This window comes from Malaclemys terrapin, chromosome 25 (assembly GCF_027887155.1).
Source record: "Malaclemys terrapin pileata isolate rMalTer1 chromosome 25, rMalTer1.hap1, whole genome shotgun sequence".
NCBI classification, from domain to species: domain Eukaryota; kingdom Metazoa; phylum Chordata; order Testudines; family Emydidae; genus Malaclemys; species Malaclemys terrapin.
Window position 1 is genome coordinate 2,176,773 of NC_071529.1, and position 21,219 is coordinate 2,197,991.

At 53.0% G+C, this 21,219-nt stretch overlaps 1 protein-coding gene across 1 annotated transcript; it reads right to left on the reverse strand.

Annotated features, from left to right (window-relative positions):
- Nucleotides 1–248: 248 nt before the first annotated feature.
- On the reverse strand, nt 249–4,938 carry CDK5R1 (cyclin dependent kinase 5 regulatory subunit 1). Its single transcript, XM_054014650.1, has 2 exons — nt 4,759–4,938; nt 249–4,084 (listed from the first exon to the last, which is right to left on the reverse strand). Exon 2 carries the CDS (start codon nt 4,052–4,054, stop codon nt 3,143–3,145), a length of 912 nt encoding a protein of 303 aa, XP_053870625.1. The 5' UTR covers nt 4,055–4,084; nt 4,759–4,938; the 3' UTR covers nt 249–3,142.
- Between the last annotated feature and the right edge of the window lie 16,281 nt (nt 4,939–21,219).

The following is a 21,219-nucleotide window of genomic DNA, read 5'->3' on the forward strand; positions in this document are numbered from 1 at the left end:
AGCCTGTCTGGCTAATTTCCTTCAAAAGAGAGCGCTCTCCAGTCTCCTCACTTCACAGGAGATTGTGCGACAACCAACAGCAAAGCCATGAACCCAGGGACTTTAACATGATTAAGACTCTAGCACAACGAATGTGTTAAGCCCTCTATCGTTAAGGCAAATCCAATTATTTTCCAATGGCATGAATCATTTGTGAAAGGGGTCTTACACACATGGGCTGCTGCACAAAAGACTCTGCTACAAGCGGCTTCCATGTAATGGATGGTCAGTGCATTTTATTTCATCAGCACAGTACAAAAATAAATAAAAATAAGGGGAGGGGGCTAAATTACAGGCACACTGAGCTTCATGACAGTCGGTCAGATTATAAACCACACATACTTACAAACACACTGTACACACATACAAAATGAGACAAATATAAATTAATAAGTAACTATCCCACCAGTTTGGTCAACAAAGATCTACAGAAGAGATTGCACTAAAAAAACCAACGTACAGATACATGTATCATTAGCAGTTTCAAATGTACATCGATGAAGAATTTCAAGTGAAAAAATGGCACGTTGTTTTCTTGTTTTCATTTGCAATTTTAACAACTGTTGGAACAGAACTAAACTAAGAACTGTGCACGGTAAGAAGAACCTATCAATCCCCAGCGCTGATGAGAAAATGCCAGCTCAGATACTGAACTATTTTGTGTTGTGGGTTTTTTTGTTTGTTTGTTTGTTTTTGTGCATGGGTGTAACTTTTACAGCCATCAGTTGTAAGATTGTTTTTGTTTGCTGAAGACACACAATGCTTCTGTTTGCATGCACAATATCACTGTCAAAGCCATGATGAAAGAATAAAGAAGGGTTTTTTGTAAGTTAGTATTTTTTTGTTCTAAAAGTTTTCTTTATAGCAGCATGTAAATTTCTTTCATTGCTTGCACACTCAAGTATATCAGTTGATCTGTAACACAATACTTATGATCAGTGCACAATGGGAACAATACATTTCACATTGATACAGTAGCATTTATTTCCCTTAATCCAGAACCACTCACGAAACGTGAATCTCATTTCAAAATAAATAAAGGGGGGGAGGGGGGAGAGAGAAGAAAACACCTCTCCCAGACACAAAGCTGGAATCCAGTCCGTTATTCCAATGCCTCAAGAGACGTATAGGATCTGACCTGTTCAGTCCACCTTAGGAACAAGGTGACATCACACTGCCACATTTTACACCATCCATTTAGAACAGCAACTCTGCAATGGAGGGAGCTGAGACAAATATGTACAAAGACCAAGAGGAGAATTTATTTTTCCCCTGCTTTTGCTAATAGGTCTTCCTTTCCCCTCCCACCCATCAAGTGGCTGCGGATTTCCTTTCTTTCCAGCTCTGGCTGAAGAAGTGTTAGCTTGTGGTCGGGTGTTTGTTAATGGCTCAGCTTTAGAGCAATGCAGGCTCTCCCTTCACTTGCAAGTCCAGCTCCTCTCACGTCCAAACCTTTAATTTCACAGCTTTGTTCCTCTACATCTCAAAATGTGCTTGCTGCTAATTTGAGAAGCAAGTACAATCTGTTCTAACCCTGTTAAATACAAAGCCCACCCTCCCCTCCCCCGCTACCAGAATGCCAGCATCCTTAAACCTAGTGTTGGATTTGAAGACGCCTATAGAGATTTCAAACCAGTCTGTGTCTGCAGCCATATTACATGCAATGAAACACTAGTCTTGGTTTTCCTCAACATCTGGCACTGTGAGAAGCTATAAAGCCAGAGGATAAGATTACCTGTGAGCTTCAACCCAAAAGTGAATTCACTTTTCAGTAGCACTAAAGTGTGTGTTAGCATCTAGAACCAGGAACCCTGGTCTTCTAAATGACATCGTTAACTCAATCAGTAGGATTCCAAGGAAAGAAAAGCTGCATTCCTATTTCTAGTGTAGGCTGTAAGGCCCAGTCCCCTCTGCCCACTTGGTGATGAGCTTTTTCTTTCTGAAATTATTTTAACAACCTCTTTCTCCCCTACGTTTCCATAAACATGCTGTACCCGCACGCTGTACCCGCATCAGAGGTAAACAGCAGGCATAAATAGGCCCAATTCCACACAGAGTGATCTGGTAGACTAGGGAAAGCAACTCATAGTGCCATTAAACCCTACACTAGGACACATCACTACAGACCACTACTGCTGCAGTTCAGAAAACATGAATAGAATAATGTCCACCACTTGTGACAGGACCAGGGTGGGCTGCAGATAGTCACGTTACTGACTAGCACAGAATTATTTGCCATCGCAAACCAAAACAAAATAGCCACAGGTGTGGTCTCCCACCAATCCCAACCTGGCCACCTCACCTCTTGGTGCCTTGGCTGGTGACACAGCATTCCATACGCGCCTTAGACGTAGGCTGCAGCACTGATCATGAATGAGAATTCTATGCCTGTGAGGAACTGTTTTGCCTGCTCAAAGTTGGGCTTTCCCGAATCTGGGAATTTTGAGAATTAACTGTGTGAGCCACCAATGCAGAGTCAAAGGTGTGTGCAATTCCACCTCTCCCCCACTCGCCTTCCCAGCTAACTACACGTTACATGCAATAAGTCCCTTTTGGAGTTTGATACTGATTGTTTTTAAGGTTAATTTTCTTCGTTTTGTGCAGTTCTGAACCCCCGCCAGCATTAAAGCATTGGATCCCTTTGTGAAATGCCAGATGCTCAAGACTCCATTGGATTACCCCATCCCCACACCACCAGGCCCTTCAAGAAAGGAAAGGCCACCATTTCCTTCACATCATGTTTTGAAGCCGCCTGTTCACAAGGGTGAAGACTTCTGCGTGGATAATGCCTCTGGCAGATACTGTCTGGGCAAAGGGGCAGCCAAGCCCCCACTGAGCACTGGGTGCTACGGCCCAGGAAGTGGAGGGAGCAATGGATCTCCAGGCAGTTACGGAAACCAAACAGATACTGGCTACAACAACAGCTTCACACCCACCCCTGTGGCTGCAGCGCCGCTGGAGGCCAAGCCGGGCTGCAAGTGTTCAAAGGTCAGTGCTGCCAGCTGGGGGCTGGGCGGCTATTTCCAAGATCCACCCAACCGCCACCTGTGTCTGACAAATCAAAGCACCACAAAGGTGCCCCGGTCCCAGCGGCGGGGGGCGCTCACCGGTCCAGCCCGATGAGGAGCCGGCTCTTCTCCTCCTGGCTGCACTCGTTCTTCAGGTCAGCAAACACCTGGGTGAAGTAGTGCGGGTCCGCGTTGATCTGCAGCATCTTGGGGCTCATGAGGGTGATGATGGAGAGGCAGCGGTCCCAAAAGGCCTCCTTGCAGCTCTCCACCAGGAAGGGTTTGAGCGGGTAGGAGATCTCGTTGCCCATGTAGGAGTAGGAGAGGTACAGGCAGGTCAGCAGGCCGGCCTGCAGGTCGTGGTCGGTGGCCACCTCGGCGGAGATGACATCCCGGCACAGCATGTAGAGGAAGACCACGTTGGCCGGGGTGATGAAGCCCTGGTCCTGCCAGCCCTGCAGGAGCAGCGACCTGTCCACGCTGCGCAGCCACAAGACGGGGTCCGTGGGCGACAGGTGCTTGAGGCGGTAGCAGCGGCGGCACAGGAACTCGCCCAAGCAGCGCAGCAGCTCGCTGGTGGAGGCCTGGACGATGACCCGCTTCGGGGTGCCGGCCGCGCTGGGGTTGGGCGGCGCTTTGCGGCCGGAGGACGCTGCGCTCTTGGCCGCGGAGAGCGGCGGCGGCGGGGCCGCGGGCTGCGCGGGGGGCTGCGCGAAGGTGGAGAGGTTGGCGCAGGACAGCGACTTCTTCAGGTTCTCGCTGTTGAGGTGGGCGACGTTGCTCTGGTAGCCGCCGCTGGGCTGCACCTTCTTGGAGTGTTTCTTCTTGGCCGAGACGGCGGCGATGCGCTTCCAGGGCAGCGCCGCCAGGATGGGGTTGCGCCGCTGGCTGCGCTCCTTGGCGTTCTTGCTGTTCTGCACCGCGGTGTATCGCCCCACGCCGGCCGCGCCATCCTCGCACAGCGGCGCCTTGCGGTAGCTGGGGGACAGCGACAGCACCGTGCCCATGGCGCCGCGGGGCGCCCGCCGCCTCCGGCCCTGCAGCGGGGGGACAACAGCCGGGATGGGTCCCCTGCGCGCAGCCGCCTCCCCGCCCTGGCCAGCGCCGGCTGCACCCGAGCACCCGCAGCCCGGCTCGGCTCCCCGCCGCCCCCGCCGCGCCGCAACCTCCCCCGCCGTCCCCCGGCCCGCTCCCCCAGAGCCCCCCCCGGGCCCTCACCCCCACCGTCCCCCTCCCCCAGAGACCCCCGGGCCTGCTCTGCCCCCGACCCCCTCTCCCCCACCGTCCCCCTCCCCCGCCGTCCCCCGGCCCGCTCCCCCAGCGCCCCCCGCCGCAGCTCTCCCAGCGCCCGCACCCCCACCGGCCCCCTCCCCCAGCGCCCCCCCGCCGCAGCTCTCCCAGCGCCCGCACCCCCACCGTCCCCTTCCCCCAGAGCCCCCCCCGGGCCCTCACCCCCACCGTCCCCCTCCCCCAGAGCCCCCCGGGCCTGCTCTGCCCCCGACCCCCTCCCCCCACCGTCCCCCTCCCCCAGAGCCCCCCCCGGGCCCTCACCCCCACCGTCCCCCTCTCCCAGAGCCCCCCCGGCCTGCTCTCCCCCCGACCCCCTCCCCCAGAGCCCCCCCGGCCTTCTCTCCCACCGACCCCTCACCCCCACCGACCGCTCTCCCAGCGCCCCTCCCCCGCCGCCCCCCCGGCCCGCTCCCCTACCTACCGGGGGCCGGTGCCCGGGGCGCTGCGCTCAGCTCCGCCCGACGCGACCCTGCAGCTGCAGCGGCTCCTCCGGCCGCATCCGACGCGCCAGGTGACAGCGGCGGCGGCTCCGCTTCTGTCCAAGGTTCTGCAGGGCGAGGCCCGCCCCGGGGCCGGCTCCTGCCCCCGCCGCCTCCCCCGGCACCGCGCCCCGCTCCCCGGCCGGGGCGCAGCGGCGGCGCAGGGCACCGGAGGGCGGCGGCCGCCTGGCCGGGGCTGCGGGGCGCGAGCAGAGGGGCCCCGCCGCACCCGCCGCCCTGCGGCAGCTCAAGCCCCCCCGCCGGCCCGGCCCCACCCCCCCGCCGGCAGCAGCGGGCTCCGGGCTCCGGGCTCCGTGTCCGCGGGAGGCTCCGGCGGCTGCTGCGCTCGGTGTCGCGGCGGCGGAGGCTGGAAGCCGGAGCCAGCCACACGCGGCGCCTGGCCCCGCCCCGGCCCCGCCCCCCGCCGGCCCAGGAGCCGAGCCGAGCCGGGCACCGGCGGCCTCTGCGGAGCCCCGGGGCGGGGAGAGACGCGGGCAGGTCCCGGGCGCTGAGCAGCGCCCGTGGGCAGGGAGCGGCCCGGCCCGGCGAGGGGGAAGGGGCCCGGCAGGAGATGATGGGTTCCGTGCACTGGGGGGCAGGTGTCTGGAGCCAGGCAGGACGCTGCCTCCGCCCGCCCCCCTCCCGCTGTAGGTTAGTGGTACCCAGGGTCTCAGGGCACCCGCCAGGCACTGGGCAGCTACCGGCCCTTGGGCAAAAGCCCCGGCCCAGCTCGTCACCTTTAGCCCCCCAGGGGGAGACCCTGGAAAGGGCCCCAGAACAGGCTGTGAGCCCGCACGGCGGGGATGGGGGCTTATGGCTGTGGTGGCTCAACCTAGTCTGCACCCAAAGGACAGTGGGCGCCTGCGGCCCTGGCCCAGAGGGTGCTCAGCAAAGGGACATGTACCTGTTTTCATCGGGGTGTAAGTTGAGCGGCTGCTTTGCACCCTTATCACCAAGATCCCCTGCAGGCTTCACTACACTTGTGAATTAATTCAGATTAAGGTAAAGGCTGTAGCAGGAATAACTCCAGGTGGGGCCAAGCCCTGCGTCTGTGCAGCGGCTGCCCTCCTCAGTGAACCCCAATAGCTCAACCGCTCACCTGCTACCCACCCACCACGGTCATCCCCTGCCACGGAGATGGTCTTCCAAGAGGGGCAGGTACCAACGGGTTTGTCTACAAGTGGAGCAATTCCGCTAACTCCACCTGTGGGCCCTCGATTCTGGACTGGCCAGTGGGCCTTAAATTCACCCGCCCCCCTTCATGGAAAGAATTTACATGGGGAGACAGGCCACAGACCCCACTGACCCAGCATGTGATCAGAGGCGGGCAGGGGTTTTATAACACTGATCGCCAGTGACTGTTACTGGATCTGCTGGGCCTCACCCTGAAGCACCGGAGCTGCATGGTTTTTAAAGGAACATGGAATCTCTTTCCATAACTATTCACAGCCCTCTCCATCCTGCCCCCCACACTCCTCCTGTCCCAACCCCTCACCCTTCCTCTCTCTCCACCTTGTTACCCAGTTAATGTGCTTTGCTGGAATGACCGCATCAGTTTTAATTAACACTGTGCATGGTCACAGCCCCCTGCCCTGTTCGGACTGGGGGAGAGGGTACTAGCTAGTGATCTGTTTTCTTCCTTTCAGTAAGGACACACTGACTAGACTTTGTGCAAGCTGAACCAAACTGCAGCAGGACTGGAGCCTCGCTAACAGCAGGAGTCCCCGTTCGCTAATGTTATCGTGCCCAGCCCTAATACCTCACCCACCTCGTCTCTCTCACCTCATCGGACTGACACGGCCAGAGCTACATTGCCAACACCCATAAGACTGTCAGACAAGGAAACTTGTTTATTATGAAAACAGCCCCAATCTGAACTGGATTAAATGCTTGTGTGACTTGCAAAATCCCAAGGCCTGTCAGTGACGATGCCTCAGGCAGGCAGCTGAATCATGCAATGTTGTCACAGCTTGAATTGGTTCTGGGAAGCAGCAATAGGGACAGCCCAGCAGTGGGGGAAGTAAGGTGCTTTCTAGACACCATCCTAGATGGAAAACACCAGCGGGCAGTTTTAAAACAACAAACCCCCTCCCATTTCTAAGGCATCACTCGCCCCGTAGGTGTGCAATACCAAAATGAAACTACAGCCCAAGGAGCGACTCAGAGCTAACGGGCTGCACCGAGTTCATTCCCAGTTAGTCCAGATCAAAACAGCCTCCAGTGACAACACAAAAACGGGTGTTTTCTAACTGCACCTTCCAACAGAAAAGCCAGAATGTTACAATCACGTCTTGGCCCTGCAGCGGTTCCAGAATCTTTATTACTTGGGTTGATCCAATCAAACTTTAGCTAAAGCTCATGGACGAGTCCAAGAGGAGTTGAGCTCCTTCCACAGCTGCTTTGGCTCTGTAGGGGAACCAGGAGAGATGAAGACCATCGCTACACCTGCCAACATGCGAGGGGCAGCTGCAGAGGATACTGGCTTTTGGCACATAGCTTATATGTTAAATAATCTAGCCCAGCATAACCACAGCTAACCAGGGCGGTGCCGGTAGAGCCGTGTCATTTAAACAAAACAAAAACCCAACCCCCCAGTCTGACATAACGACACTGGCAGAAGTTTCTAGCGCGGCCCTGACCTAAACGACGCATGGGCTGATTAATCAGCCATAAGAAACGAGCCCAGCCTCACTGGCAGCAAGAGGAGCTGCTCAGCAGGTCTTTCTGATTTTCCAACTGGGGCCTTCGTTACACGAGGAGAATTAGGCGCTCGCGCTCGGCCCTAGTGGTAACTGTAGTGTAGCCAGGCCACTGGAGTTTTCCCAACTGTGTCATGTAAACGACCTGTGCTGAGCTGAGGAAAGTCTAGTGGTTAAAATGCCTGCACCTTGTCTAACTCTCAGCCTCCACCATTGCTCCACGAGCCGCATTTCCCTAGGGCCGAAAGCAACTGCCTGATCTGCTGCTGTATTTTACAGCCGCTCTTTCCTGACACGCACAGCACACCAGGAACAGGAACGCACGGTGTGAACTGGAGCGGATACATGCTGGGCCTTGCTCTAGCAAGCGGGGTTGTGTCCTAAAGCCCCGTGAGCACAGGGAGCATATTACCCATCGGACAAGGCTGGCTCACGTGCCCAGCAGAAAACAGGAAGCCGACCAAGGGTCAAGGCCAGCGCAAACGCAAGGCATTGAATGGGATGAGGGAAGTTACTGCAAATGTCATCGAACCAGAGGCCCAGAGTGTTACACAAGAGTTGCACAAACAACCCTTGAGCCACAAGGTTTCCTGCCTGCACGATCTGGTGGTAGGGGCGCTCCTGGACAGAGGCAGACACAGGAACACTCTGCTTTGGTTTGAGCCCTGACTTGCAGGGGAAGGGCGTAGTTTGGGATGAGACAACAGCCAATCCCTGCTGAGGCCAAACAGGGGCTAGAGCCACCGTTTCCTCCTCCAGCCCAGCACGCCCCAGCCAGCTCCCCCCAGGGCAGGGTCGATTCCTTGCAGACATGACTGGCTCTGGGTTCATTGCAGCTGAGCAGGGCTACCCCTCCCTGCCCTAAGGCCCTGCCAGGGCTACACTAGCCCCTTTCGGCAGTAACGTAGCCTGGGGTGGGATTTCTGGGTGACAGTTCTAGAGGGGCACAAGCATTGGCTACATGTCATTATACCAACAGAAATGGCCTTGTGCTGGTATTGCTTATTTCACCCAGGGAACTGCTAGCCCATGGGTGGCATTGCCTGTACCAGTTGGCCAAGAGAAGGAAGCGATACCGGCAAAAGGACTTTTCTGCCAGTAGAACTAGAGGCAGACTAGCAGGGTTTGCCAGTGTTGCTGTACATCGATCTGCCTGTGGTGTCCTTATTCCAAACAGGCATTTCTAAGCGCCAGGGCCCATGCGGGTAACGCACTCGTGAGGTACTAAGCCCTGCAGCCTATGGCCCTTGGGTTAGGCCATAGCCCCTGAACAGATGTGCTGCTTCTGTAATATTTTAGACCCCGTAAGACAACCTACTAGTGCAGTGTTTTTACTAGAGCACGTGTCATTCACAGGCTGCAGCAAAGGTCTGAACCCGGTGGCCAGCAACAACCTTCCTAGGCTCTTGGCACTAATGCTCTGAAAGCCGGCACACCTGACAAGAACAGGGGCTCAGAACGTGGCCCAGACTGACCCAGGTGCTGGTGCCTCTGGCAGAGGTGGGTTGAGATTTAAATCATTCAGGTTAGGCACTGCCCCCCTTACATCACACCAACACTTCTGGAAGGCTCAGGTTGTGACAGTCTTTGGCTGTTTCAGACCGAAGTAGGTCAGTTTATGTCCTGCTTTTCAGGGATTGGTACGACACACACACATGGCCTGAGACCTAGCAGGCTTTACAACAGGTCTGGTAGGCTTAAAGCACTTGAGAGCCCCCCTTGAAAAAGGGACAGAAGTTTTAAACACTCAAGGGGAGGCTCAAACCCTTTACACATAACAGGGCAGGTCAGTGCCTGGCTCCCTGCCTAGAACATCTTTCTGTTTGTCAGCCGGTGACTGGAAGGAGCGCCTGGCGGAGCAGCGTGGTACTTATCCCCTCACTACACTCAATGGCCAGGCTCAGGACCTCCCAGCAGCAGGGAAGGCCAAGTTCAAGCAACAGCACTGACAAGCTCTGATTCTGTCCAGCCTGTGCCATGTTCTGGAGACATTTTGTTCCACGCGTAGTGTGCATTGACTTGTAGCGACATCGAGAGGCCGGTTACAGCACTGCAGCTTATGTAATCATTTCAATTTAGACTAAAGCGCTGAGCGTGGTCCTGTCAGGTTACTCTGTGTTCTGCAGCAAGAGCTTGATGGTGCATTACTAGCCCGACAGACAGCGTTTGTTTTTAATATTTTCTTTGCACCATTCAAACTCTTTGCATCTCTTTCAGCTTGGGCAGCAACACACTTCGTTTTATGCACTAGCAAATGCTGCTAGCATCAGGCTGGAGATGCTGCAGGGGAAGGTTTAAATCCTTCCTCCCATCTGAATTAGGAATTGCAATACCAGCTGGGTCCCAGGGCTCCATTTAGCCCCGTTTCCTTGTCTTCAACGATAGCCAGCAGCAGCTGCTTCAGAGGAGGGTGCAAGAAATGCTATAATGAATTAACATCCATAGGCGAAAGTCCCTTCCTGACCCTGTAAGATAGCGATTGGCTGAGGACCTGAAGCAGGGGGGTTTAGAACCCTCATCTATGCATGCAGGGTTGCCTCTTGCTGCCGTATGCCCTTCCAGGAGCATGGAGGGTGGCTAAACTTAAAAGCCTCTGAAACCAGGAAATAGCGTGGGGGGGGGGGGGGGGACACTGACCTGGTCTTGCCTAGGAGAGAAGTGTAGCTTGGATTTAGCAAATGTTAGGGAGATTATGTCACCTCTGCAGCCACCCTCAAAGACTTATCAGATGGGGGGCACATGTGTGTGTGGGTGGCACTAGAGGACTTCCTAGGCACAGCTTGGCCCCGGCTCTGCCCTCCTCCTAGCCCTTCAGGCTCCTGGACAGGCTGGCAGGTCATGGGGAAGAGGGAAGGTGGTAGCAGATGGGCTGCAAGGCAGAGGGGGAGGACTGTAGTCTCTCTCTCACCTGGGGACCTAGTATAGGAAGGGGTCTCTGCCCACCCCACTGCAGCCCAGGAGGTTTGCAGGGCTGTGACCTGCCCCATCCATCTCAATGGGTTCTGGGTACCTAGGGGATGCACCCCACTGCATGGCCTGGACCTCTCATGGTGTGCCTGGTGCTGCCTAGCAGGGCATCGAACCTCTCCCAGCACAGAACCACTTCATGCTGGCTAGGACTCCCACATCAGCCTACCTGTTGCAAAGTAGCAAGTCCCTCCTGGAGCAGCCCAGCTCTCCCCAGCCTCTAACAGCAGGCTCCATCTCCCGGACACTGGTCTGCCTACTAAAGTGGGCACAGGTAGGCTGCTTAGGGGACCCACCTGAAGGAAGTGCATATCCCACTCCCTTCCAAAAGGAAAGACAGCATGGTCCGACACCACAGTTACAATAGTAAGGCTAAACTCTCGGCCTTACTGTTGTACGGCGTTCGCCATTGTGAAATAGGGTTTCCTTTGCCAGTTTAACCAGGCTGCTTTTCAACTGACAAACTTCCTGTTCTCACAGGAGGAGGAATAAAAAACAGTTCCTCACTTCTCATAACTGTTGTTCACGTCCATTCCAATCAGGTGTGCGCGCGCACGGCCCAGTGGCCGGAAGATTTTTCCCCCAGCAGCATCCGTCGGGCCGGCCTAGGCGCCCCCTGGAGTCGCACCGTCATAGCACCCAATATAGAGCCCTGCCGGCTCCTCCGACAGAGGGGAAGGAGGGTGGGTATTGGAATGGACCTGAACACCACATCTCGCAGGACAGTTACCAGACGTGAGTAACCGTTGTTTCTTCTTCGAGTGCCTGTTCATATCCATTCAATCATGACTCCCAAGCCAAGTTCAGGAGGTGGGGTCCAGCTGTCCACTGATTGGAGCACTGCTCGTCCGAAGGCCGCATCGTCTGTGACCTGCTGGGTGATCGCATAATGTGCGGCGAAAGTGTGTATGGAGGACCATGTCGCCACTCTGCAGATTTCCGGGGTGGGAACCTGTGCCAGGAATGCTGTAGATAAAGCCTGTGCCCCGGTAAAGTGTGCAGCAACGGGAGGTGCAGGAACACCTGCCAAGTCGTAGCACTCATGGATACAGGACATAATCCATGACGAGATGCATTGGGATGAAACTCGCTAACCTTTCATCCTGTCCGCCACTGCTACCAACAACTGGACCAACTTTCTGAACGGTTTCATTCTCTCGATGTAAAAGGCCAGTACCCTGCGGACATCTAGAGAATGGAGTCTCTGCTCCCGGAATGAGGTTTAGGGTAGAAGACCAGGAGAAAGATGTCCTGGTTGATGTGAAACTGCGAGACAAAAGCAGGGTGAGGCCTGAGCTGAACTTTGTCCTTATAGAAGATTGTGTAGGACAGGTCTGAGGTCAAGGCCCTGAGCTCAGACACCCTCCTGGCCGAGGTTATTGCTACTTTGTAAGAGAGGTAGAGCAGGGAGCATGTTGCTAGAGGCTCAAAGGGGACCCCTCCATCATCTGAGAACGGACCAAGTTGAGATCCCAGGCTGACGGACATGAGGGTATAGCCTGTCAAGCCCCTTTAGGAATCAGCTGACCATGGGGTTAGCAAATACCAAGTGGTGTTGCATGCCCGCGTGGAAGGCCGAAATGGGGGCTAAATGCACCCTTATAGAAGATGAGAGACCCTCCTGCTTCAGATGGAGGAGGTAGTCCAGAATGTGCAGCACTGAAGCCAGTGTCGGGGGCAAATGGCGCTGCACCAACCAGACTGAAAATCTCTTCCACTTGGCAAGGTACGTGGCTCTCATAGAGGGTTTCCTACTGCCCAGGAGGACCTGTCTAACCTGGTCTGAACAGGAAAGCTCCAACGGATTTACCCATGGAGCTTCCATGCCATAAGATGGAGCGAATGGTGATTCGGGTGTTGGAGACGTCCAGGATCTTGTGTGAAAAGGTCTGGAGAGAGCGGCAAGGTAATCAGGGCTCCCACAGACACGTCTAGGAGGAATGTGTACCAGTGCTGACGGGGCCAGGCCGGTCCTATCAGTATGACCCGAGCCCGATCTTTACAGATCTTGAGCAGCACCTTGTGAACGAGAGGTATGGGTGGAAAGGCGTATAGGAGAGAACCTCCACAGTGGAGGAGGAGCGCATCCACGCTGGAGCCCGGGCTGTGATTCTGGAAGGAGCAGAACTGCTGGCACTTCCTGTTGTGTTGCATGGCGAAGAGGTCTATCAGGGGAAACCCCCACCTCTGGAAGATTGAAATTGCAACGTCCGGGCGAAGGGACCACTCATGGCTGCGGAGGTCCAGCTCGTTCTGAACCCTGGGGAGGTACGAGCCTGCAGGTGGATTGAATGTTCTACACAGACATCCCACAGCACGAGGGCTTCTTGGCATGGGGAGAGGCGCATGCACCCCCGTTGGTTGATATAGAACATTGCAGTCGTATTGTCGGTCATGACTGATACACATTGCCCGGTTAGGCAAGGACAGAATGTCTGGCATGCCAGGCACACCGCTCTCAGCTCTCTAACATTGATGCGGAGAGGCAGATCTGCTTGCGACTAGAGGCCTTGAGTTCTGCAGTCTCCCAGATGAGCTCCCCAGCCCAAGTCTGATGCGTCCATCACCAACGACGGAGACGGCTTTGGGGCAGCAAAGGGAACCCCTGAGCACATCTGCTGAGCGTCGATCCACCACCACAGGGAGTCGAGGACTGGGCGAGGCAGGGTCACAATCCTGTTCAAGCTGTCCCGGGCTGGGCGCGAGCCACGATTGGAGCTGTCAAAGCCTGAGTCTGGCATGCTGCACCACGTAGGTACAGGTGGCCTGTGCCCGAGAAGTTTCAGGCAGTTTCTTGCTGTAGTGGTGGGGAACTGCATGACACCCTGGATTATGTCGTTGAGAGCCTAAAACCTTGCCTGTGGCAGGTATGCCCTGGCTTAGGGGCAGTACTGGACTTGACCCATGAACTCTATCCGCTGGACAGGAGACAGAGTCGATTTCACTTAGTTTAGGAGTGGACCCAGGCTCACGAGGTTGCTCTGATAAATGTGACCCAAGATTCTATTTGGGTCCTGGAGTGGCCTTTGATCAGCCAGTCGTCATGGTATGGAACACCTGTACCTGATGTCTCTGCAAGAACGCGGTGACGACTGCCATGCACTTGGTGCATACTCGAGGTGCTGCTGACAGGCCAAATGGGAGGATAGTAAATTGGTAGTGGGTACCATTGACCACAAGCCGGAGGTACTTCCTGTGGGGCTGAGTGATTGCGATGTGAAAGTAGGCGTCCTTCAAGTCGAGGGCGGCATACCCGTCTGCTGGATCTAGTGAGGGGATGATGGAGGCGAAGGAGACCACGCAGAACTTGAGTTTCTTTATGAGCTTGTTGAGTTCTCGCAAGTCCATGATAGGCCTGAGGCTGCCTTTGGCTTTTGGTATTAGGAAATACCGAGAATAGAAGCCCTCACCCTTGTGCTCCAGAGGAACCTCCTCCACTGCCCCTAGCGATAGGAGAAACTGCACCTCCTGGATGAGTAGATGCTCATGAGAGGGGTCCCTGAAGGAGGACAGGGAAGGGGGAGGTTGATGGGTGGGAGGGCACAGACTTGGATGGAGTATCCCCCCTCTACTGTGCGGAGCACCCAGCAGTCCGAAGTGATATGGGACCATGTACGGTAGAAAGGGGACAGTTGGGAGGGAAAGGTAAGGCAGGGTAGATCCAGGCTCTGATTTTGGCCTTCAAAAGGCCGGTTTAGGGCCAGAGGGCGGTTTGGGCTGGCCAGAGCCCTGGCCTGAGAATGGGTGTTGCCTCCTCCTGCCACTCCTGTTCCTCCTCTGTGAACCGTTCTGCTGATGGAATCTTGGAGGAGGTTGCGGGCAGAAGCGTGTCTGCTGCGTGGCAGGAGTTTGCAGGCCCAATGACTTGAGGGTTGCTCGTGAGTCTTTCAGGCTATACAGCCTCTTGTCTGTCTTTTCAGAGACAAGACTCTCCCCTCAAATGGGAGGTCGTGAATGGTCTGCTGGACCTCGTAAGGGAGTCCTGATACCTAGAGCCAGGAACCAACTCCTCATAGCTACCCCTGTCGCCATAACCCTAGGGGCAGCATCTGCAGCGTCCCTGGAGGGAAACACAGGAGACTGACTTGCCCTCCTCCACCAAGGCCGAGAACTCGGTCCGGAAGACCAACGAGAGGAGCTCCGTAAATTTGGCCATCGCTGCACAGGTGTTGTACGAGTACCTGCTGATGATGGCCTGTTTGAGATAGGGAGCTGCAGACCGCCTGTGGAATAGACCTTTCTCCCAACCATGTCTGGACGCTTAGCCGCCCTGTTTTTTGGGGAGGGCTCTTGGAAGCCCTGTTTTTCATGCTGGTTAGCCGCGTCCATCACCAGAGACTCAGGGGGTGGATGGAAGTATAAATATTTTGTGCCCTCCAGAGGGTTCGAACAACGCCTCTCATTGCGCTTGGCAGTGGCCAACAAGGAAGCTGGGGTCTGCCACAGGGTCTTGGTGGTGTCCACAATGGTTTTAGTAAATGGAAGGGCAATACGGGAAGTTCCTGAGGGTGCGAGGATGTCCACCATGGGATCAGCCTCCTCAACTACCTCCTCGGCCTTAATGTCTAGACCCTGAGCGGCCCTGCACAGCAACTGCTGTACCCCCCTGTTGTGCTCAAGCGCCAAGGCTACGGCTGTACCCGCCAATGCTTCGTGCGGTGACAAGGAGGAGGAAGTGTTTATAATGAGTGGATGCTCCCTGCCATCCGCCCCCAGGGGGTCCCAAGTGTTGGCATCGCCATCATTATGACGGGAGGAACTATCGATGGAGCCGGTGCCAATCTGATCGCAGGCACTGACTAAGGCAGAGGGCCTGTTGCCGACATCAGCGCCAGGGCCATCGGTGCCTGTGTTGTAGTCGACATCGGCGCCAGCATGGAAGACGGGCATGAGGATGCTACCAAGGGCGGTGCTGAGGTTGTGCCAAGCACAGTGCTGGAGTCAACGATGGTGCCGCTGTCAGAGGCGGTGTGTGGGTAAGCACCAAGGACAGGTGGCAGGACAAAAGTTGCTGAGGCCACAGAAGATGTTGCAGACCAGTGACCTTGTGTTCCTCCCTGTCCTTGGTGAAAGGCCTAGGGAGTCCAGAAGGGCCACTGAGGTGGGTTCTGCCACTGCGGAGGCCACGCCTGGTGCTCCCTCCTGTCTCTCCGGGACCTCGATCTGCAGCTCCTGCTTCTCCTGGAGTGATAAGAGTCAGACTCAGACTCCGAGATCTCCAACACTGAAGACCATAGAGGAGCTGAGCCTCAGTGCTTGAGTGTCGAGAGCTCGGGGAGCGGGTAGGCTTTCTGTCCGAGTGAGCCGGTGCCGAGGGACATGGGGTGGGGGCACCTCGACATCATAGCCAGCTTCCCTCTTGACTGCACCAGGGGGCAGGGTGGGTCCACCAGCACTGAAGGTTCTTCCCTCCTGGGGAAGAGAACGGCGCCGTAAGTCCCAAGCAGCTTGGTAAGCGTCTGGCATCGAAAAGAGCCGTAGCTGCTGTGTAGGGACCGGCGACTGAGCAGGGGCCGGACTCAACTGCCTCACTTGGGCAGAAGTTGACCTAGCCCCAGCAGGGGATCCGGAGCTGTGGCCCACCTGGGGTCTCACGTCTCTGGATTTAGCCAGAGGAGAGCAGCTGTCCAGTGAGTGGGATCGGTGCCTGCTTTCAGCTGGGCCTCATGAGGTGCCATGTCCGCCCAGCTGAAAGTAGCGTCTTGGGACGAGTCCGTTCTCGGCGCCGAGGACGAAGTGTTAAGAGCTGGGTCCCCTGAGCCCAGGTCGGAGTGGGGGCGTGCATGAGGATCACCTTAAGCCGCTGTTCCCTTTCTTTACGTGTTCTAGGGCATAACTCGTGGCAGTTCTTACAGAGACCCTTTTGGTGGCCCTCCCCTAGGCACTGTAAACACGATGTGTGTGGATCGCTCTTCGGCATGTGCTTTGTGCAGGTCACACAGTTTTTAAACTGCAGGGACCACTGCGTACCACGGCTCCGGGGAGGCAGGATGGGGGGGAACCCCCAACAACTCTAAGAACTCCAATACTAAGACGACACTAAGGTAACTATATACAATGACTCCAGAACGCGCTTGCTAAGCAAGGGCCAAGGGAAGTTCCAGCCACCATCACTGGCGGTAAGAAGGAACTGAAGGGGCAGGTCAGCAGGGTTCTATATTGAGGCTCATATTGCCATGAAGGCACAACGCCAGGGGGCGCCCAGGCTGGCCGGATGCTACTAGGGGAAAAATCTTCCGGCCATTCTGCACGTGCGAGTGCACACACCTGATTGAAATGGACGTGAACAAGCACTTGAAGACGACTAGGAGTGCCTGCTTTATTCTCTATTAATTAACACACAAAAACACTGCACTGTGCGTCAGTAAAAGGCCCCTTCCCTAAATTCCACCTCTCGCCTCCAACACCCTGGGCTCAGGAATGGCACACTGGAAGGGGGGCAGCCCTGCTGGGGGAGCCCAGGTTGCGGTGTAAGGCACTGATGCTAAGGTTGAAGTGCATGGCTAGGGATAGAAGTAAAGGGAACAGTGTTGGCAGTATTAACTTTTCATTTCCTCGCTTTTTAGGAGTTGCGTAAGGTATATGACATAGCGCCGTGTGTGTGTTCGTTTGGCAGGGAACCGTAGTTGTTGCATTTTTAAATTGACTAAAATGATAAATAACGATTTACACCCAGACGGCTTAGAGAAGATGAACGAAGCTGGTGTCAAAAATTATTTTCTAAACATGGAACTTATTTCTGAACAAGTTCTCATCAGGATTTTTTAGGAGAGAGTTTTTCCACAAATGAAAAATGTTTTTTCAAACACCTGCCTTTCAGCTGATTCAAGAGTGGAACTCTTAAGCCATTCAATGGTTTGATGAGAGCATGGAAATTTAGATAAATGAAAAAAAGCATTCTTCGGTGTAACAAAAATACATAATCCAGGCAGCACTGAACTTGCACTGGCCAGTCCCTTTACTTTCTATATTGTGTAATTTAGCCAAAGAAGCTTGGGAAAAAAAAAAAAAAAAAATGAGAACTAAGCTGTGAGGTTAATTTTTATTTATTGGAACTGAGACGCCAATAGGTTTCTTGAAACTCTTCAGAAAATTCAAAAGTTAGCCAAATTTTGCCCCAATTATTGGGGCACAGGGAGAGAGTTTTTCTACTAAAAAAAACACCCTCACAGCGGATCAACTCCCTGTGTGTGCAAAACAGTATGGAGCTTTAACGACACCATCCCACTGGCTCTACCAGAATTTCCGTCACTTAAAGAGACTCTTGACTTTTTCAACCTCTTCACACAGACGTGTTTCTTTCTGTTCCTCTAATCACTTGTCAACTCTGGACCCCTTTTTTTTTTTATCCTTTAGATAATGGCGTAGAGAGCACACTTATAAATTTTGCAGATGATACCAAGCTGGGAGGGGTTGAGTGCTTTGGAGGATAGGATTAAAATTCAAAATGATCTGGACAAACTAGAGAAATGGTCTGAAGTCAATAGGAAGAAATTCAATAAGAACAAATGCAAAGTACTGTACCTAGGAAGGAACAATCAGTTGCACACATACAGAATGGGAAATGACTGCCTAGGAAGGAGAACTGTGGAAAGGGATCTGGGGGTCATAGTGGACCACAAGCTAAATATGAGTCAACAGTAACGCTGGTGCAAAAAAAGCAAACATCATTCTGGGATGTATTAGCAGGAGTGCTGTAAGCAAGACACGAGAAGTAATTCTTCTGCTCTACTCCATGCTAATTAGGTCTCAACTGGAGTATTGTGTCCAGTTCTGGGCACCACATTTCAGGAAAGATGTGGACAAATTGGAGAATGTCCAGAGAAGAGCAACAAAAATGATTAAAGGTCTAGAAAACATGACCTATGAGAGAACATTGAAAAAGTTGGGTTTGTTTAGTCTGGAGAAGAGAAGACTGAGAGGGGACATAACAGTTTTCAAGTACATAAAAGGTTGTTATATGGAGGGGGGAGAAAAATAGTTTTTCTTAACCTCTGAGGACAGGACAAGAAGCAATAGGCTTAAATTGCAGCAAGGGCAGTTTAGATTGGACATTGGGAAAAACTTCCTGTCAGGGTGGTTAAAGCACTGGAATAAATTGCCTAGGGAGGTGGTGGAATCTCCATCATTGGAGGTTTTTAAGAGCAGGTTAGACAAACACCTGTCAGGGATGGTCTAGCTCAGGGGTTCTCAAACTGGGGGTTGGGACCCCTCAGGGGGTCATGAGGTTATTACATGGGGGGTCATGAGCCATCAACCTCCGCTCCAAACCCTGCTTAGCCTCCAGCAGTTGTTATGGTGTTAAATATACAAAAAAGTGTTGTTAATTTATAAGGGGGTGGAAGAGTGGTCACACTCAGAGGGTAGCTACGTGAAAGGGGTCACCAGTACAAAAGTTTGAGAACCACTGGTCTAGCTAATACCTAGTCTTGCCATGCATGCAGGGGATGGGACTAGATGACCTCTTGAGGTCCCTTCCAGTCCTATGAGTCGATGGGATGACTGGAATTGAATGCTGTAAGCCAGGTGAGGGCAGACCATGGATTTTATAACACCTCAGTATTTCCCTTACACATCTGAATGTCGTCTTTGATTGCTGCTGCGCCCGGAGCAGAGGTGCCGCATCCTCTTGTGTGAATGAATTTCTATTAGTAGGTTTAGTTTTCCAAAGACACCCCAGTTTGTGGGTTATCTGCTTAAGAGTGCCCTGCAGCTAATCAAAACTACAATAATCCCAGGGGCAAAGCTTCATGCAACTGGCAGTGCAGTAGATGGCAGGTCACTGGGCTTTTTGGGAAGTGCTTTAAGAGAACATTGCAATCCACAAACTCCTTTGGAAAGCCTGGAAATACAGATTCAAAGTTTCACTCAAAAAACTCACTGAAACCTTGCAGATGAGATGCAGTTATGCTAATGTTGTAGAACAGACCTGTGTGTGTAAAATAAGAGTGGAGGTTGGTGGGATGACCTTCCACACGGAAAACTGTATTCCGGAAAGCAGGGACTCTAAAAGCCTCACGGTAGGAAACCAACCAGGGCTGCCAATTTTGATTGGATGTATTCCTGGAGATCTCACCACATGTCAATCTTTAATTAAAGATTAATCTTTAATGCCTGGAGACTCCAGAAAAACCTTGGAGGGTTGGCAACCCTAAAACTAACCAACCAAAGCTCTTAGTCTGATGTGATGGCTAAGTGAGCTAATGTGATCCCTAGATGTATAAGCAAGGAAATATTAAGTAGGAATAGGGAGGTAGTATTAACTCTGCAGCACTGATGAGACCATCACTAGAATGCTGCATCTAGTTCTGGGGGCACCAATATCCTTTTTAAAGTGTGAAAATCGGAAAGGGTTCAGAAAAGTGCCATGAGAACGATTTGAAGTCCAGAAAGCTCGCCTCAGTGAGAGACTTGGTAACCTCAAGCTATTTAGCTTATTCCAGAAAAGATTAAGAGATGATTAGATCACAGTCTAGAAATACATACATGAGAAGATTTGACAGTAGAATACTCTAATCTAAGCAGAGAAAGGCATAACAGGAGACAACGATGGGAAGCTGAAATTCAGACAAGACGTAAGAAGCAAATTTTTAACAATCAGGGAAATTATTAAACAACTTACCTATGGATATGGTGGATCCATCATCAGTAGAAGTCTTTAAATCAAGACTGGATGTCTCCTCCTAAAAGAGATGCTCTCGCTCAACCAGATGTGAGGGGCCTGATGCAAGTATTTCACCCGTAAATCCAGGCTGTGTTATGCAGATCACATGAGATAATAAAGATCTCTTCTGGGCTTTAGAAAAGCCTGTGAACTGCATTACTATGCTTTCCAAAGTTTGGCTCCGTTTCTCTACAGCTGCAAGGGGTTGGAACGTTTTCCAGGAAGGTTAAAAGGTCACGGCCAAACAATTACAGGTAAACAAAGTTATTTTGCTTTGCAGACCCATGTGACGCTTCTTAAAACATGCTCCCTCAAGCTTCGATGTTCAGAAAGAAATAATATCCCATCACCTAATGTAGTGCACTTTGGATGGATATGCAGCTTGCTTTGTAAGCTTTACTCCCCTTGGCCAAAAGAAACAACACCAAATATGCATGTTCTCTGCTTCAACAGCTGAAGACAGGAGACTGGTTTTGAAAAAAAAATTACTTTATTGGAACTCATCTGAACATCAGATATACCTGGTGTTGGTTAGCAAGAACCGTTTGTACATTTGATATTGATGGTGCCAAAAACCCAAACAGTGACCAACTGGATGAGATGGAGAGTTTAAAAAAATACCAGAGAAAGTTAAAATATGTGGATAGAAAGCAGGGGGGGGGGGGGAGGGGGGGAGAAAAAAAAAAAATCAGCCAGTCTAAGATTTAGTGTGAAGGCAAAATCTCTTGATAAAACAGAATCCTTTTATAAAATATAAATTTAGTAAGAAAACATGGAGAGGGAGACGGAAGGGAAGGAAAATAAAGATCAGCACGACAGAGATGCAGAAGCTTACACTGCCCAAATTGCATTAAAACCTTGCTCGTAATCGCACCATAAAATGAAACGTGCTGGAACACCCCATGCTCCACCTCCCATGAAACAGTAACTAGCGAGTGCCACACAAGCTCATTCCAGAGGGGCCCATTTGTCTTACATCAGATGTTTAAGGAAATCTACTATACAGCAGAGGTGCAGAATGACAATCTGATCAGTGCATATGCTAGCAGACTGCCTTCCCACGGGGACATTTG